General features: G+C 42.0%; 1 protein-coding gene across 6 annotated transcripts in view; it reads right to left on the minus strand.

Annotated features, from left to right (window-relative positions):
- Positions 1-20428, minus strand: part of LOC133607808 (glutamate receptor 4) — a 549530-nt gene that overhangs the window by 190324 nt on the left and 338778 nt on the right. For all 6 annotated transcript variants that reach the window (XM_072913769.1, XM_061962781.2, XM_061962780.2 and 3 more), the window contains one exon: positions 2917-3101. In XM_072913769.1, the coding sequence (XP_072769870.1) occupies positions 2917-3101 (185 nt within the window). The remainder of the gene's footprint in view (positions 1-2916; positions 3102-20428) is intronic.

Consider the following 20428-nt stretch of genomic DNA (forward strand, 5'->3'; position numbering starts at 1 on the left):
TTGGCCATTTTTCAAACTTCCAGCATTTCCACATTTTTCAACCTATTTAAACCATTCCACCTTCAACATATTCCACCATTCTGGAAATTCAAACTACTTTTTTTCCAAATTCAAAACAATTCCAGAATTTTCCAGAATTCCTGGTTTTCCAAAGCCATATTTCTACGCTTTATTCTGGCGACTACTCCTTCCACATTTTTCAACCCACTTCAACCGTTGCACCGTCCAAACATTCCTCTTACTCAGGAAAAAAAACAAAGTTGTTTTTTGAACTGGAAAAATTCCAGGAATTCCAATACAATTTTTCAATTCAACATGTTACTAAATTCCAACACCAACCATTTCAACTCATTCAGACCATTCGAGTCTTTTAACATATTCAAAAAAATTTGTACGGTGCAACGGTTGAAATGTGTTGAAAAATGTGGAAGGAGTAGTCGCCAGAAAAAAGGGTAGAAATAGGGCTTTGGAAAACCAGGAATTCTGGAAAATCCTGGAATTGTTTTGAACTTGGAAAAAAAGTAGTTTGAATTTCCAGAATGGTGGAATATGTTGAAGGTGGAATGGTTTAACTAGGTTGAAAAATGTGGAAATGCTGGAAGTTTGAAAAAAGGCCAATTCATTTTGAATGGGAAAAAATGTCCTGGAAAACCTGGAATTCTGGGAAATCTGGAAATTTTTGGAATTTGTCAAGGGAAAGCCCGCGATTTCCGAATAGGCCGAACAGTTTGACGTGGAACGGTTTGAATCGGATGAAAGATGTGGGAGTTGTGGAACTTTGAAGAATGTCCCATTGATTTCAATGGGAATTTCCCAAAATGTGGTAATTTCGGGAAATGCGGGAATTTTTTTGAACATGTTAAAAGACTTGAATGGTCTGAATGAGTTGAAATGGTTGGAGTTGGAATTTAGTAACATGTCAAATTGAGAAATTGTATTGGAATTCCTGGAATTTTGGAAAAACCGAGAATTTTAACGGTTCAGAAAACAACTTTGTTTTTTGTCCTAATTAAGAGGAATGTTTGCACGTTGGAATGGTTGAAATGCGTTGAAAAACGTGGAAGGAGTAGTCGCCAGAATATAGGGTAGAAATAGGGCTTTGGAAAACCAGGAATTCTGGAAAATCCTGGAATTTTTTTGAACTTGGAAAAAAAGTAGTTTGAATTTCCAGAACGGCGGAATATGTTGAAGGTGGAATGGTTTAACTAGGTTGAAAAATGTGGAAATGCTGGAAGTTTGAAAAATGGCCAATTCATTTTGAATGGGAAAAAATGTCCTGGAAAACCTGGAATTCTGGGAAATCTGGAAATTTTTGGAATTTGTCAAGGGAAAGCCCGCGATTTCCGAATAGGCTGAACAGTTTGACGTTGGAACGGTTTGAATCGGATTAAAAATGTGGGAGTTGTGGAACTTTGAAGAATATCCCATTGATTTCAATGGGAATTTCCCAAAAATAGGGTAATTTCGGGAAATGCGGGAATTTTTTTGAACATGTTAAAAGACTTGAATGGTCTGAATGAGTTGAAATGGTTGGAGTTGGAATTTAGTAAATGTCGAATTGAGAAATGGTATTGGAATTCCTGGAATTTTGGGAAAACCGAGAATATTAACGGTTCAGAAAACAACTTTGTTTTTTTTCCTGAGTAAGAGGAATGTTTGGACGGTGCAACGGTTGAAGTGGGTTGAAAAATGTGGAAGGAGTAGTCGCCAGAATAAAGGGTAGAAATAGGGCTTTGGAAAACCTGGAATTCTGGAAAATCCTAAAATTGTTTTGAACTTGGAAAAAAAGTAGTTTGAATTTCCAGAATGGTGGAATGTGTTGAAGGTAGAATAATAAATAATAAAAAATGTGGAAATGCTGGAAGTTTGAAAAATGGCCAGTTCATTTTGAATGGGAAAAAATGTCCCGGAAAACCTGGAATTCTGGGAAATCTGGGAATTTGTCAAGAGAAAGCCCGCGATTTCCGAATAGGCCGAACAGTTTGACGTGGAACGGTTTGAATCGGATGAAAAATGTGGGAGTTGTGGAACTTTGAAGTATGTCCCATTGATCTCAATAGGAATTTCCCAAAATGTGGTAATTTCGGGAAATGCAGGAATTTTTTTGAACATGTTAAAAGACTTGAATGGTCTGAATGACTTGAAATGGTTGGTGTTGGAATTTAGTAACATGTTGAATTGAGAAATTGTATTGGAATTCCTGGAATTTTGGGAAAACCGGGAATTTTTCCAGTTCAAAAAACAACTTTGTTTTTTGTCCTGAGTAAGAGGAATGTTTGGACGGTGCAACGGTTGAAATGTGTTGAAAAACGTGGAAGGAGTAGTCGCCAGAATAAAGGGTAGAAATAGGGCTTTGGAAAACCAGGAATTCTGGAAAATCCTGGAATTGTTTTGAACTTGGAAAAAAAGTCATTTGAATTTCCAGAATGGTGGAATATGTTGAAGGTGGAATGGTTTAACTAGGTTGAAAAATGTGGAAATGCTGGAAGTTTGAAAAATGGCCAATTCATTTTGAATGGGAAAAAATGTCCTGGAAAACCTGGAATTCTGGGAAATCTGGAAATTTTTGGAATTTGTCAAGGGAAAGCCCGCGATTTCCGAATAGGCTGAACCGTTTGACGTTGGAACGGTTTGAATCGGGTGAAAAATGTGGAAGGTAGAGCGCGCCGAAATGTGGTGGAGAAGAATAATAATAAGATGAAGTTGAATAATAAATAGATGAATTGTGGTGTGAATGCTTTGGAGCATTCACACAATGATCATTATAATGATAATAACACAATATGGACTTGAGAATTCAGAATGCGTCCCACTATTGTAATAAATATTTTGACATACTTTTCTATGCACATAATTTGCTATCAAGGCTGCAGATTCACACAAACATGCAAACTCATTTGTAAGAATGGCCCTCACCTGTTCCAGCATGTTCTGCAGCCTCTCGGCCTCGAGGTCGATCACAAACTTCTTCTCCTGCCGCCGGTCCAGGTCGTCCAGCAGGCGGCGGTAGTTGGCGTCGTTGAAGTTCTCCACGCAGATGGCGCTCACCTGCCAGTTGTTTTGGCCCGCCCTCTCCATGATGGCCTGCAGGATGGCGTAACCTGGAAGGCCAAAGCCGCCGCCGTTAATCCAACGCGTCGCTTTTTCACCCTCTCATGTGCGAGCGGTGCGGCCACGTTGGTCGTGGGCAGAAGACGTGTCAGGGAGGATAAAAGTAAGAAGCTGTGAGGGCGGCTGTTACCCGGCAGGAACAGATGTACCCTTTAAACGGCCCCTCCTGGTGGCCGTCACAATCTGGCATCCCAGCTCCCTTTGCTACCAATTAGTGGATTAACCTGCACTCTGGCAACCCGGCTCCACCTCTTCAAGCCCTCACACCGGCCACTAGGGGGCGTGATGACGCACACACATGCAGCATGAACTAACCGCTCACTAAAAAAAAGCATGCCATTGTGAGTTAATAATACTAACGACGCTAGCGTCATCACATTACGATAGCACGTACAAATATGTATGAAAACACTCCTACGGACATCACACATGGGATGGTTTAGTAGGTATAAACAATTTTAGTTATGTTTATTTACATACCTTATTGCAGTGTTTTTCAACTAGTGTGCCGTGAGATACCAGAGGTGTGGACTCGAGTCACATAACTTGGACTCGAGTCAGACTCGAGTCATGAATTTGATGACTTTAGACTCGACTTGACAAAATGTAAAAAGACTTGCAACTCGACTTAGACTTTAACATCAATGACTTGTGACTTCACTTGGACTTGAGCCTTTTGAATTGACATGACTTGACATGACTTGCTACTTTCCCCAAAACCCAAAGATGAAAAAGTTATTCGGGAGCGCTCCGTATTGTTCATTGTGTACTTGTCTATCAGCGTTGCGTGTGTCAGCTGGTGTGCTGTCAGTACAACAGCCAATCAACTTAGATCTACTTTGTTTTCATCACACAGCATTCATCCAATCAAATTGCAGGACAACCAACGAAGAAGACATGTCCAAACCACACGCCAGTGAACAAAAAATGATACCTAAAATAATTTTGTTTGGGTATAAAAATTACGAGGTGGTCAACACAAAACGGTTTGCAGTATGCAACACATGCGGTTCGAAAATTACTGATGGAGAGGCAACAACTTCCAACTTCGTCCGGCATTTGAAGTTGCACAAAGAACGGTAAGTTTTGAATGTAAGATAACGTTTATTGGCTAAGTAACGTGACTTTTATTTGCTGTGTAGTTAAATCAGTGAGGCTGTAAACTCACTGCTAACGTTATAACGTTATTGCAAACACGGGAATCTGTTGCAGTTCACTACCTTATTCATACTTTTTGTTCAGTGATTTTTTTTAAGCAGGGTTACGTTAGTCAATATATCACACGTAACGTTAGACGGCGGTCAGCAGCACCGCATATTTTAACCACCTAAAAAAAAGACAAAAATAGTCAAATAAAGGTCAGTTAAAATGTATACTATATTATGAATATGTGTACCGTTTTAGCTAGCTTTCTGACAAACTGTTGGTTGTTTACCTCAGTGGTCCCCAACCACTGGGCCGCGGCCCGGTACTGGTCCGTGGATCGATTGGTATCGGGCCGCACAAGAATTTTTTTTTTTTTCTTTTCTTTTTTTAATTAAATCAACATAAAAAACACAAGATACACTTACAAGTAGTGCACCAACCCAAAACAACTATCTCCCCCCTTTTGTTCTGGGCATTGAACATGAAGACTCTTCCTTCACTGTTCCGAGTGGCCATGAGAGTCTTGGCAGTGCCTGCCTCCAGTGCTCCAGTGGAGCGAGTTTTCAGCCATGGTGGCATCATACTACGCCCCCATCGTGCACAAATGACTGACAGACTCTTGGCTAATTTGGTCTTTTGCAAATGCAATGCAGCATAGGGCCCTGACATATAAAAAGTACAACTTTTTTGTTATGTTAACGTGTATGTCATGTTTTTTCAATGTTAACACTTTTGTACAAATAAGTACATTTGCACTTTATTTTTCAATGTGTTTGTTCTGTAAAGGAATGAGTTAATGTTTAAAATGACTGGTTAATAGTGCTATTATAAAGTGCAATGTCAGCACAATTTTCTTTCCTGCAATTTAAAATGCACTTGTTTTAATAAATAAATACAGCGTTTGAAAAGCATACACAATCTGTGTTAATATATTAGTCTGTGGTTAAAAGGACTTGAAAGGACTCGAAACTCAAAATGCAGGACTTAGGACTTGACTTGAGACTTTCCAGTCTTGACTTTGGACTTGACTCGGGGCTTGCCTGTCTTGACTCGGGACTTGACTCGGACTTGAGGGCAAAGACTTGAGACTTACTTGTGACTTGCAAAACAATGACTTGGTCCCACCTCTGTGAGATACAGTCTGGTGTGCCGTGGGAGATGATCTAATTTCACCTATTTGGGTTAAAATATGTTTTGCAAATCAGTAATTATAGTTTGCAAATGATGTGTTGTTGTTGAGTGTCGGTGCTGTCTAGAGCTCGGCAGAGTAACCGTGTAATACTCTTCCATATCAGTAGGTGGCAGCCGGTAGCTAATTGTTTTGTAGAAGTCGGAAACAGCGGGAGGCAGAGTACAGGTAAAATTGAGTCTAATGCTTAAACCAAAAATAAACAAAAGGTGAGTGCCCCTAAGAAAAGGCATTAAAGCTTAGGGAAGGCTATGCAGAACAAAACTAAAACTGAAATGGCTACAAAGTAAACAAAAACAGAATGCTGGACGACAGCAAAGACTTACTGTGGAGCAAAGACGGCGTCCACGACATGACAATCGACAATGTCCCCACAAAGAAGGATAAAAACAACTAAGACCTTCTTGATTGCCAAAACAAAGTAGATGCGGGAAATATCGCTCAAAGGAAAACATGAAACTGCTCCAGGAAAATACCAAAAAAAAAGAGAAAAAGCCATTAAAATAGGAGCGCAAGACAAGAACTGAAACACACACAGGAAAAGAGCAAAAAACTCAAAATAAGTCACGGCGTGATGTGACAGGTGGTGACAGTACACCTACTTTGAGACAAGAGCTATAGTGATGCATGCTTGGTTATGGTTTAAAGTCATATCCAACAATTGCGACGACGACTTTTTACTGTCAACTGAGTTTCGTTTTTTAAATGATTTCTGCTGGCGGTGTGCCTCTGGATTTTTTTCAACGAAAAAAATGTGCCTCGGCTCAAAAAAGGTTGACAAACACTGAAGTAGACAACCAAAATAATGGAGCAAAAATGTATAAAAACTCAAAATCATTCACATTAACTCAGCTCTATGTTGTGCAAAAGGTTACAAATTACATATGACCTTCACAGTGCAAATAACGCCAAAAAGTCCCCACAAAGAAGGATAAAAACAACTAAAATCTTCTTGATTGCTAAAAAAAAAAGTAGATGCGGGAAATATCGCTCAAAGGAAAACATGAAACTGCTCCAGGAAAACACCAAAAAAAAGAGAAAAAGCCATTAAAATAGGAGCGCAAGACAAGAACTAAAACACTACACACTGGAAAACAGCAAAAAAAAACTCCAAATAAGTCACAGTGACAGTACACCTACTTTGAGACAAGAGCTATAGTGATGCATGCTTGGTTATGGTTTAAAGTCATATCCAACAATTGCGACGACGACTTTTTACTGTCAACTGAGTTTCGTTTTTAAATGATGTCTACTGGTGGTGAGCCTCTGGATTTTTTCAACGCAAAAAATGTGCATTGGCTCAAAAAAGGTTAAAAAACACTGCCTTATTGTTTCCAAACAGTGTGTGTAACATGGCAGTAAAACGGCTGATCAAACACAACAGAAGCCAACGTAGCATCGTAGCATGTAAACATGCCAGCACATCACAAAGGATACGAAAGACTTTGACTTGTGTTTGATCACTCAATTTATTATTACAACCCAGGAGAGCTTATTGCGGAAGCAGCCCGTAGCGTCGTAGCTGCAAAAGCTAGCTCTCCAATCGGCTAAACGGACTCAATAACTCCACGGTGACGCTTCGGTGAATTTACTGAGGAATTTGCGAAACTGAAACAATACAAACAGAATGTAGTTGTAAGCTAATGGTACTAACACAGACACTCAACGTGTCGCAACACACATCAGCTAACGCGAACGACGCTAGCTTCGTCACATTACGATAGCACGTACAAATATGCATGAAAACACTCCTACAGACATCACACGTGGGATGGTTTAGTAGGTATAAACAGTTTTAGTTATGTTCATTTACATACTTTATTGTTTCCAAACAGTGTGTGTAACATGGCAGTAAAACGGCTGATCAAACACAACAGAAGCCAACGTAGCATCGTAGCATGTAAACATGCCAGCACATCACAAAGGATACGAAGGACTTTGACTTGTGTTTGATCACTCAATTTATTATTACAACGCAGGAGAGCTTATTGCGGAAGCAGCCCGTAGCATCGTAGCTGCAAAAGCTAGCTCTCCAATCGGCTAAACGGACTCAATAACTCCACGGTGACGCTTCGGTGAATTTACTGAGGAATTTGCGAAACTGAAACAATACAAACAGAATGTAGTTGTAAGCTAATGGTACTAACACAGACACTCAACGTGTCGCAACACACATTAGCTAACGCGAACGACGCTAGCTTCGTCACATTACGATAGCACGTACAAATATGCATGAAAACACTCCTACAGACATCACACATGGGATGGTTTAGTAGGTATAAACAGTTTTAGTTATGTTCATTTACATACTTTATTGTTTCCAAACAGTGTGTGTAACATGGCAGTAAAACGGCTGATCAAACACAACAAGCCAACGTAGCATCGTAGCATGTAAACATGCCAGCACATCACAAAGGATACGAAGGACTTTGACTTGTGTTTGATCACTCAATTTATTATTACAACCCAGGAGAGCTTATTGCGGAAGCAGCCCGTAGCATCGTAGCTGCAAAAGCTAGCTCTCCAATCGGCTAAACGGACTCAATAACTCCACGGTGACGCTTCGGTGAATTTACTGAGGAATTTGCGAAACTGAAACAATACAAACAGAATGTAGTTGTAAGCTAATGGTACTAACACAGACACTCAACGTGTCGCAACACACATTAGCTAACGCGAACGACGCTAGCTTCGTCACATTACGATAGCACGTACAAATATGCATGAAAACACTCCTACAGACATCACACGTGGGATGGTTTAGTAGGTATAAACAGTTTTAGTTATGTTCATTTACATACTTTATTGTTTCCAAACAGTGTGTCTAACATGGCAGTAAAATGGCTGATCAAACACAACAGAAGCCAACGTAGCATCGTAGCATGTAAACATGCCAGCACATCACAAAGGGGCTGAGGTTGCTGAGGTAGTTAAAAAGCTCCTCGGTGGCAAGGCCCCGGGGGTAGATGAGATCCGCCCGGAGTTCCTTAAGGCTCTGGATGCTGTGGGGCTGTCTTGGTTGACAAGACTCTGCAGCATCGCGTGGACATCGGGGGCGGTACCTCTGGATTGGCAGACCGGGGTGGTGGTTCCTCTCTTTAAGAAGGGGAACCGGAAGGTGTGTTCTAACTATCGTGGGATCACACTCCTCAGCCTTCCCGGTAAGGTCTATTCAGGTGTACTGGAGAGGAGGCTACGCCGGATAGTCGAACCTCGGATTCAGGAGGAACAGTGTGGTTTTCGTCCTGGTCGTGGAACTGTGGACCAGCTCTATACTCTCGGCAGGGTCCTTGAGGGTGCATGGGAGTTTGCCCAACCAGTCTACATGTGTTTTGTGGACTTGGAGAAGGCATTCGACCATGTCCCTCGGGAAGTCCTGTGGGGAGTGCTCAGAGAGTACGGGGTATCGGACTGTCTGATTGTGGCAGTCCGCTCCCTGTATGATCAGTGCCAGAGCTTGGTCCGCATTGCCGGTAGTAAGTCGGACACGTTTCCAGTGAGGGTTGGACTCCGCCAAGGCTGCCCTTTGTCAGCGATTCTGTTCATAACTTTTATGGACAGAATTTCTAGGCGCAGTCAAGGCGTTGGGGGGATCTGGTTTGGTGGCTGCAGGATTAGGTCTCTGCTTTTTGCAGATGATATGGTCCTGATGGCTTCATCTGGCCAGGATCTTCAGCTCTCACTGGATCGGTTCGCAGCTGAGTGTGAAGCGACTGGGATGAGAATCAGCACCTCCAAGTCCGAGTCCATGGTTCTCGCCCGGAAAAGGGTGGAGTGCCATCTCCGGGTTGGGGAGGAGATCTTGCCCCAAGTGGAGGAGTTCAAGTACCTCGGAGTCTTGTTCACGAGTGGGGGAAGAGTGGATCGTGAGATCGACAGGCGGATCGGTGCGGCATCTTCAGTAATGCGGACGCTGTATCGATCCGTTGTGGTGAAGAAGGAGTTGAGCCGGAAGGCAAAGCTCTCAATTTACCGGTCGATCTACGTTCCCATCCTCACCTATGGTCATGAGCTTTGGGTTATGACCGAAAGGACAAGATCACGGGTACAAGCGGCCGCCGGGTGGCGGGGCTCTCCCTTAGAGATAGGGTGAGAAGCTCTGCCATCCGGGAGGAGCTCAAAGTAAAGCCGCTGCTCCTCCACATGGAGAGGAGCCAGATGAGGTGGTTCGGGCATCTGGTCAGGATGCCACCCGAACGCCTCCCTAGGGAGGTGTTTAGGGCACGTCCCACCGGTAGGAGGCCGCGGGGAAGACCCAGGACACGTTGGGAAGACTATGTCTCCCGGCTGGCCTGGGAACGCCTCGGGGTCCCACAGGAAAAGCTGGACGAAGTGGCTGGGGAGAGGGAAGTCTGGGCTTCCCTGCTTAAGCTGCTGCCCCCGCGACCCGACCTCGGATAAGCGGAAGAAGATGGATGGATGGATGGGTGTGTAACATGGCAGTAAAACGGCTGATCAAACACAACAGAAGCCAACGTAGCATCGTAGCATGTAAACATGCCAGCACATCACAAAGGATACGAAGGACTTTGACTTGTGTTTGATCACTCAATTTATTATTACAACACAGGAGAGCTTATTGCGGAAGCAGCCCGTAGCATCGTAGCTGCAAAAGCTAGCTCTCCAATCAACTAAACGGACTCAATAACTCCACGGTGACGCTTTGGTGCATTTATACACACATACACATTGGCCCACCCCAGACACATTTTTTTCTCGCTACATCAACATTGAATCGTATGTCTTCACGGCTATTTCGACAGATTATTTTTTTAATAACTGGTATGCTTCCCGACATGCCGCTCGTAGATTGATGGGCACTGTCAGCGCTGTTTTGTTCCTAAGTCTTTGGGCTTCAGGCTGCAGCACTTTGGCCCGAGGACTTTCTTCTCCCAACTTTCTTCCTGTATCGACTGTTCATGTGCAATCAGCCCACGCATGGCGGAGCTCAGTCAATGAGCGTCTGTCTTTAGTCCGGCTTCAAAGCAGACTGGATAGTGCGGCTGTGTGTATCTGTGTGATTGTGTGTGTGTGTGTGTGTGGTTTATAAAGCAAATGGCATACCCCTTAGCTGTGCAGGGATTCTATATACAGGTAAAAGCCAGTAAATTAGAATATTTTGAAAAACTTGATTTATTTCAGTAATTGCATTCAAAAGGTGTAACTTGTACATTATATTTATTCATTGCACACAGACTGATGCATTCAAATGTTTATTTCATTTAATTTTGATGATTTGAAGTGGCAACAAATGAAAATCCAAAATTCCGTGTGTCACAAAATTAGAATATTACTTAAGGCTAATACAAAAAAGGGATTTTTAGAAATGTTGGCCAACTGAAAAGTATGAAAATGAAAAATATGAGCATGTACAATACTCAATACTTGGTTGGAGCTCCTTTTGCCTCAATTACTGCGTTAATGCGGCGTGGCATGGAGTCGATGAGTTTCTGGCACTGCTCAGGTGTTATGAGAGCCCAGGTTGCTCTGATAGTGGCCTTCAACTCTTCTGCGTTTTTGGGTCTGGCACTCTGCATCTTCCTTTTCACAATACCCCACAGATTTTCTATGGGGCTAAGGTCAGGGGAGTTGGCGGGCCAATTTAGAACAGAAATACCATGGTCCGTAAACCAGGCACGGGTAGATTTTGCGCTGTGTGCAGGCGCCAAGTCCTGTTGGAACTTGAAATCTCCATCTCCATAGAGCAGGTCAGCAGCAGGAAGCATGAAGTGCTCTAAAACTTGCTGGTAGACGGCTGCGTTGACCCTGGATCTCAGGAAACAGAGTGGACCGACACCAGCAGATGACATGGCACCCCAAACCATCACCCAACCATGCAAATTTTGCATTTCCTTTGGAAATCGAGGTCCCAGAGTCTGGAGGAAGACAGGAGAGGCACAGGATCCACGTTGCCTGAAGTCTAGTGTAAAGTTTCCACCATCAGTGATGGTTTGGGGTGCCATGTCATCTGCTGGTGTCGGTCCACTCTGTTTCCTGAGATCCAGGGTCAACGCAGCCGTCTACCAGCAAGTTTTAGAGCACTTCATGCTTCCTGCTGCTGACCTGCTCTATGGAGATGGAGATTTCAAGTTCCAACAGGACTTGGCGCCTGCACACAGCGCAAAATCTACCCGTGCCTGGTTTACGGACCATGGTATTTCTGTTCTAAATTGGCCCGCCAACTCCCCTGACCTTAGCCCCATATAAAATCTGTGGGGTATTGTGAAAAGGAAGATGCAGAATGCCAGACCCAAAAACGCAGAAGAGTTGAAGGCCACTATCAGAGCAACCTGGGCTCTCATAACACCTGAGCAGTGCCAGAAACTCTTCGACTCCATGCCACGCCGCATTAACGCAGTAATTGAGGCAAAAGGAGCTCCAACCAAGTATTGAGTATTGTACATGCTCATATTTTTCATTTTCATACTTTTCAGTTGGCCAACATTTCTAAAAATCCCTTTTTTGTATTAGCCTTAAGTAATATTCTAATTTTGTGACACACGGAATTTTGGATTTTCATTTGTTGCCACTTCAAATCATCAAAATTAAATGAAATAAACATTTGAATGCATCAGTCTGTGTGCAATGAATAAATATATTGTACAAGTTACACCTTTTGAATGCAATTACTGAAATAAATCAAGTTTTTCAAAATATTCTAATTTACTGGCTTTTACCTGTACATACACAGAAGAAAAGGAATTCTCTGAATCTGCACAAAACTTTGAAACGATGCTCTAGTTTCAAAGAAGGTATGACCAGCATGGAGGACAGCTTTGTAAATAAGTCCCCCCCCCACCAAAAAAAAAAAAAAAATTAAATTAAATTAAAATCAGGCTTCGCTACACATCTTAAAATACAGCCTGGATCTCTGCCAACTATCCATCAGTCAGCTAGAAAGACCATTTTAATCGGTTATCTTTTCTTCAGCCAATATGCTAACCTCGCATGATGTGGCTGGTAAAATGTTAGTGCGAGGGTCAGCAACTCGCGGCTCCCTGGAGAACAAGGATTGAAAATGGAAAAAGATGGGGGGGGGAAATATTTTTTTTTGTTTCAGTATGTTTTTTGTTTGAGGACAAACATGACACAAACCCTCTCAATTGTTATAAAAGTCCACTGTTTAATATGTTTGTGAGTGTGCTTCACTGATGAGACTATTTGGTGAACATCGCTTTGTCCTACTAATTTCGGCGGTTCTTGAACTCACCATAGTGTGGACTGTGACGCAACAGTGACATATGACGTCTACCTGCAGCGAGTAAGCATTGAGATGGCCTTAAGTACCTTTAAAACCTTTTTTTTTTTTTCAATTATGAAAGGATTTAGAATCTGTCATGTCTGTGTGATCATGTTTTGTTTTAGTCATGTTCGGTTTTGTTTTTTGGACTTTTTGTGCACTTTTGTTTTCTTTTGTCACCATAGCAACCATTAGTTTTCACCTGTCACGTCACGCACCTGTTTCACGTTTTGAGTCACGCACCTGCTTTCACTAATCATGTCTATAGTATTTAAGTTCATTGTTTTCAGTTCGTCGTTCTGACGACATCCCGCATTTATACTCTCCACACACCCTTATGACCCTTGCTGCGCTTTTTCATGCCGTTTTTTTCATCCAAGTAAGTTTTCTTTATTCATGCCATAGTTTGCAAGTTTTGTTTAATTGTTCATAGTTTCTGCCAATGTGCAAGTTCTGTGTTTATAGTCTAGTTTTGTACCTCCGCCCCTGTGCGCGCCTTTTGTTTGATCCTTTTTTTTTTGTAGTTATAGTGTTTAAATAAATCATGTATTTACCTTCACGCCACATCTGGTCCAATTCACTTGCACCTCGGGAGAACAAACCAAGCCATAGTCCAAGTCTTGACAGAATCGGAATAAATAAGAAATGTGACAAAAACTGTATATTTTCAAAAACCTTCTTTGGGATTCAAACTTATTTAACAATAATGCACTAGTGTTGTCCCGATATCAATATTTTGGTACCGCTACCGAAATTATTTCCATATTTTTCGGTACTTTTCATTACTTTTCTAAGTAAAGGGGACCACAAAAAATTGCATTATTGGCTTTATTTTAACAAAAAATCTTAGGGTACATTAAACATATGTTTCTTATTGCAAGTTTGTCCTTAAATAAAATAGTGAACATACAAGACAACTTGTCTTTTAGTAGTAAGTAAGCAAACAAAGACTCCTAATTTAGTCTGCTGACGTATGCAGTAACATATTGTGTCATTTATCATTCTATTATTTGTCAACATTATTAAGGACAAGTGGTAAAAAATAGATTATTAATCTACTTGTTCATTTACTGTTAATATCTGCTTACTTTCTCTTTTACCTTTGTTCTATCGACACTTATGTTAAAATGTAATACCCTATTTTTCGGATTATAAATCGCTCCGGAGTATAAATCGTACCGGCCGAAAATGCATAGTAAAGAAGGAAAAAAACATATATAAATCGCATTTTTCGACACCAAGAATAGACATTTGAAAGGCAATTTAAAATAAATAGTCTCTTACGTGAATGAGATAAATAATATTATTTGATATTTTACGGTAATGTGTTAATAATTTCTCACATAAGTATGAATCGCACAAACTATGAAAAAAAACTGCGATTTATAATCCGAAAAATATGGTAAGCACTTATTCTTCTGTTGTTTGGATGCTTTACATTAGTTTTGGATCTATACCACACATTTGGGTATCAATCCGATACCAAGTCGTTACAGGATCATACATTGGTCATATTCAAAGTCCTCATGTGTCCAGGGACATATTTCCTCAGTTTATAAACATAATATTAATTTCTTAAAAACTAAAGAAGATGTGATGCCAAAAAATATTGACGTAATCTTAGTAGTACCGACTAGATACGCTCCTGTACTTGGTATCATTACAGTGAACGTCAGGTGTAGATCCACCAATGGCGTTTGTTTACATTGTGACGCCGGTGAACTACGGTGTGTAGTGAAGCATGTTTAGCTATTCCTAATCCTGCAGGGATGATACTTGTAAGAAACTTACTTTATTTGTCGCCATGGAGGCGAGGATTAGTGATTTAGAAGTAGCTACAACACTGCAAACGGCGGATGGACGTTAGCTGCTAACTAGCTATCATGTCTTAAAGTACCTCTTCCTGAGGGCGTTTCAGTGTTATAACTTCACCTTTATCGGTAGTTTTCAAGCCAAAATGCGTTTGTTCTCCCTTTTCTGTCTACACACTGTGTATGCTTGTAAGTACTCTGTGATTGTGCGCTGCCGAACATGCTCCTCTGCTCGTAAACCAGCAATGACACGATGTGACGTCGACGGGAGCGCAATGGGGAAGTTAGACCGGTACTTTTTAGAGGCGGTATAGTACCGAATATGATTAATTAGCATCGCGGTACTATATAATACGGGTATACCGTACAACCCTATAATGCACACAATGACAAACACCAGGCTTCGCTACACATTCTAAGATAAAGCCCGAGCAACAATCAGTCAGTTAGCTAAAAAATGTCGGAACTGAGTTTGATCGTTTTGTTTTTCCATATAATGCTAACCTAGCATTATATTGCAGTTAAAATGTGACTTGTGTTAGCACCGCAGCTAACATAGCTATGCTGGTGTTCGTGAGTAAACCTTCAGTGGACATTAGTCGCACCAAGAAGGTGAACAACGAGCAGAGGCTGAGGAAATAAGAGCGAGGCTGTCATACTTGCCAACCCTCCCGAAATTTCCGGGAGACTCCCGAAATTCAGCACCTCTCCCGAAAACCTCCCGGGACAAATATTCTCCGAAAATCTCAGCCGTAGCTGGAGACCACGCCCTCTCCAGCTCCATGCAGACCTGAGTGAGGACAGCCTGTTTTCACGCCCGCTTTCTCACGATATAAACAGCGTGCCTGCCCAGTCACGTTATTCCATACGAGGCGTCCGGCATACCGCCGATGAGCATGGTGCAGATGGAGAAGATCTTCTCGGCGTCCGTGTTGGCGCACACGTTGCCAAAGCCGACGCTGGTCAGGCTGCTGAGGGTGAAATAGAGAGCGGCGAAGTACGAGCTACGCACCGACAGGCCGCCGACCGTGTTGTTGACGTAGGGCATCTCCAGGCGTTTGCCCAGCTCATGGAACCATCCTCAGGGAAGAGACGGGAGGACAACAGGGTGACACGAACTAAATCATCCAGACTAGAGATAAATTGTATTATTATGTTTATCTTACCTAAAAATAAATATATTTGTTAATTTAAAAAAAAAAAAAAAAAATACATTTTTACTATATTTTGCTAAAAACATCAAAATTAATTGTATTTTTATTTGTATTTTTTCTGACTCCTCATTACATCCAGCCATAGAATTATACATTAAAATAAACATATTTGAAATAATTAATTTTAAATGATCATAATAATTCATTTAAAATGACCATATTTAATTATTAAAATAATTGGAACTTTAGCATTTTATTCATTACATTTTGAAGCTCTCAGAAGCCAAGTTATGTTATATTCCTTAAGATTTATTTATGCAAGTTTGAAGTATCAATTATCTAAACACAGTTCCATCCATCCATCCATATTCTACCGCTTATTCCTTTTGGGGTCGCGGGGGGCGCTGGAGCCTATCTCAACTACAATCGGGCGGAAGGCGGAGTACACCCTGGACAAGTCGCCACCTCATCGCAGGGCCTAAACACAGTTCTGTTTGCATATTTTCAGGATATATATATATATATATATATATATATATATATATATATATATGTATGTGTGGGAAAAAAATCACAAGACTATTTCATAGTCTTGTGATTTTTTTCCCACACATACATATATTGCGCTCTACTACGGTATCGAGCACAATTTTTTGGATAACCTTATTAAGATATATATATATATATATATATATATATATATATATATATATATATATATATTAGAGATGCGCGGATAGGCAATTATTTTATCCGCAACCGCATCAGAAAGTCGTCAACCATCCGCCATCCACCCGACTTAACATTTGATCAGAACCGCACCCGCCCGCACCCGCCCGTTGTTATATATCTAATATAGACGATGCAAGGCATTAGTGAGGTTATAAAGCTTTTGCCTGTTAAAGAAAGGAGACTGATCCAATGCAGCACAGACATTCGCGTGCCACGCTGTCACGACCCAGACGCACACCAGTGCGCAATCATATGGGAGCCGCGCTGAGCGCACCTCCAAGCGCGTCTCGCTGCCGGCGACGGCCGGGTATGGGCCCGACGCTCCAGCGCCATCCATTTTCAGGGCTAGTTGATTCGGCAGGTGGATTGTTACACACTCCTTAGCGGGTTCCGACTTCCATGGCCACCGTCCTGCTGTCTATATCAACCAGGGTGAGCCCCACCCCTTTCGTGAGCGCACTGCGCGCGGAGTGACCCCTGTTACGCGCCCCCGGCAACAGGGGTGGCGGGCAGGTAAGCTGCGCGGGCGGAGCGCGCGGAGTGACCCCTGTTACGAGCCCCCGGCCACGGGGGTGGCGGGCAGGTAAGCTGCTTACCTGCTGCGCGTGACGCCGGCCGCGGCGAAGGCGGACGAGGCGGGGTGTCGGTGCGGTGGGCGCGGTGGTGACCCTGGACGTGCGTCGGGCCCTTCTCGCGGATCGCCTCAGCTACGGCTCCCGGTGGGGCCCTCTCGGGGGAAGGGGCCTCGGTCCCGGACCCCGGCGAGGCGTCGGGGGCCTTCTCCGCTCCGTAAAAGTGTCCATCTCTTTTTCTTTTTTTTCTTCTGTTGTGGCATATGCTGCAGGTGCCTGCTCGTTTTTCGTATGTGGGTAACAACATTTAACTATGTATATATATTTCCCAATTGGTTTAACTGCCACCCGCCTGAATCTATTTAAAATCTAATTTTTTTTTTATTTCAACCGCCCGACCCAACCCGCGGATAAAATCTAGTTGTGTCCGCAAACCGCGCATCTCTAATATATATATATATATATATATATATACATATCCTGAAAATATGCAAACAAAACTGTGTTTAGGCCCTGCGATGAGTCATATATATATATATATATATATATATATATATATATATATATATATATATATATATATATATATATATATATATATATATATATATATGTATGTGTGGGAAAAAAATCACAAGACTATTTCATCTCTACAGGCCTGTTTCATGAGGGGGGGTACCCTCAATCATCAGGAGATTTTAATGGGAGCATTCGCATACCATGGTTTATATAGGGCACAGAGTGGGTGGGTACAGGCTGGCCTAGGGGCGTGGTGATTGGCTCATGTGTTACCTAGGAGGTGTTTCCGTCTATGGCGGCATGTTGTTACAATTTCGCTGCGCTTGTTGAGGGATGACAGGTCTGGACGGTAAATAATAAACAGTTTCTCTTTCAAGCATAGGTTGCATCTTTTATTACCACTATTGTAAGGTGTGCTGGATGCAAGAATTTGCCATGTTATTGAATATTCAACATTATTGTCTTTGAGGTCCCAAATGTGTTTGCTGAGTTCTGTGGTATTTCGCAGGTTTTTGTTCCTGAAAGAAGCCTTGTGATTGTTCCATCTGGTTTTTAATTCTCCCTCGGTTAATCCTACATATGTGTCGGATGTGTTAATGTCCTTGCGTATTACCTTAGATTGGTAGACAACTGATGTTTGTAAGCACCCCCCGTTGAGAGGGCAATCAGGTTTCTTTCGACAGTTACATCCTTTGTTGGTTTTGGAGTCGCTCTGTCTGGGGGTCGACGGCTCATTTGCAATTGTTTTGTTGTGGTTTGAGATGATTTGTCGTATATTGTTCATGCAGCTGTAGCTCAATTTTATGTTGTTCTTGTTGAATACTTTTCTTAGGGTGTTGTCTTTGGGAAAGTGTTTGTCAATCAGATTGAGGAATTTGTGTCCAATGTTCGTTGAGACGTTTTTGCTGTATGGGGGGTTGTACCAGATGATGTCGTTTCGTTTTCTGTTCTTTTTTGGCTGGTTTCCTGGCGTGGGTTCATAGGTGAGGGTGAAATTGTATCCGCTTTCATCAAGGGCTTTTTGGTACGGGGGGGTTGCTTGGTCAAATTCAGCTTTGCTAGATGACAGCATCGATAGCCTTTTATTGATTCCGGTAGGTATTCTTTTCGTGGTGGTGGGTGGGTGGTTGCTGTCATGGTGCACGTATTGGAGTGTTGTGTTGGGTTTCGTGAATGGTTGGTAGCTGTTATTTCTCAGGTTGAAAGTGACGTCAAGGAATTTGACGGTTTGCTTGTTGGCTTCAATCGTGATCCGTAGGCCGTTCTCTTTGAAAATTTGGCATATGCCAATAATATATATATATATATATTGACTTGGTGAATTCTAGCTGTAAATATACTCCTCCCCTCTTAACCACGCCACAACCATGCCCCCCAACCCCCCACCTCCCGAAATCGGAGGTCTCAAGGTTGGCAAGTATGGAGGCTGTAAACCAGGCCATATTTCTTCAGCACCTAGCAGCCGCTTGTATACGCCATGATGGATGGCTCAGTCTCTCTTTTTTTTTTTTCTTTTTTTTGGAAAACCATAATCCTCCCGAAGATGAGCCGTGCCAAAAAGGACTCAGTGGACAGGTGCTGACGGCGCATCGTCCTTAAGGGCAATGAAGCAAACGTACGGAGTGGAGCTCGCACGTGTACGTCTCTGCAGATGCTGCCTTCCACACCAACATCTGCTCGCCCGCCTGCCCTCCGATTGCTGATTCCTGCCTGGGGCTGCGCATTTATCAGCCTCTAATCAGCCGTGTGTGTGGTCCAACAGGACATTTTCTCATTGGAGGGGCCAGCTGATTTTCATGTCATCATTTATCACCAACTAAATTCTCACAATATTCTGTGCTCAATTAAAAAGGGCAGTGCCCTGGATGACAACACGATATTTCCCTTTACACAACGATAGCATCAAAGAACAGAGTCACAACAGTACGATCGTGCATGTGACTGAAGGCATTAAGGCGGGGGTCAGCAACCCGTGGACCTCTTTCAGAGATGTGTGAAAATGGAAAAAGATGAAGAAAAAACAAACCTTCCTAATTGTTAGAAATCCCACCGTTTATGTCATACATGCTTCACTGATGAGAGTATTTGGCAAGCGCCGTTTTGTCCTACTAATTTCAGCGATCCTTGAACTCATCGTAGTTTTGTCGAGACGTGGACTTTGGTGACGCAAATTACTGCGTGGATTGTTTTCCCGTGGTGCAAGTCGACTGGACCGGACAAGGCTTGCAGGTAAAGCATACTTGCCAACCCTCCCGAATTTTCCGGGAGACTCCCGAAATTCAGCGCCTCTCCCGAAAACCTCCCGGGACAAATATTCCCCCGAAAATCTCCCGATTTTCAGCCGGAGCTGGAGGCCACGCCCCCTCCAGGTCCATGCGGACCTGAGTGAGGACAGCCTTTTTTCACTACGGGAGGACAACAGGGTGACAAGAACTAAATCATCCAGACTAGAGATACATTGTATTATTATGTTTATCTTACCTAAAAATAAATAGATATTTATTAATTTAAAAAATAAAAAAAATAAATACATTTTTACTATATTTTGCTAAAAACATCAAAATTAATTGTATTTTAATTTTTATTTTTTCTGACTCCTTATTACATCCAGCCATAGAATTTTACATTAAAATAAACATATTTGAAATAATTAATTTTAAATTATCATAATAATTCATTTAAAATGACCATATTTATTTATTAAAATAATTGCTTGTTTATCAACAACTTTAGCATTTTATTCACTACATTTTGAAGCTCTCAGAAGCCAAGTTATGTTATATTCCTTAATATTTATTTATGCAAGTTTGAAGTATCAATTATCCAAACACAGTTTTGTTTGCATATTTTTAGGATATATATATATATATATATGTATGAAATACTTGACTTGGTGAATTCTAGCTGTCAATATACTCCTCCCTTCTTAACCACGCCCCCGACCACGCCCCGCC

This window comes from Nerophis lumbriciformis, linkage group LG09, assembly GCF_033978685.3.
Source record: "Nerophis lumbriciformis linkage group LG09, RoL_Nlum_v2.1, whole genome shotgun sequence".
Taxonomy (NCBI): Eukaryota; Metazoa; Chordata; class Actinopteri; order Syngnathiformes; family Syngnathidae; genus Nerophis; species Nerophis lumbriciformis.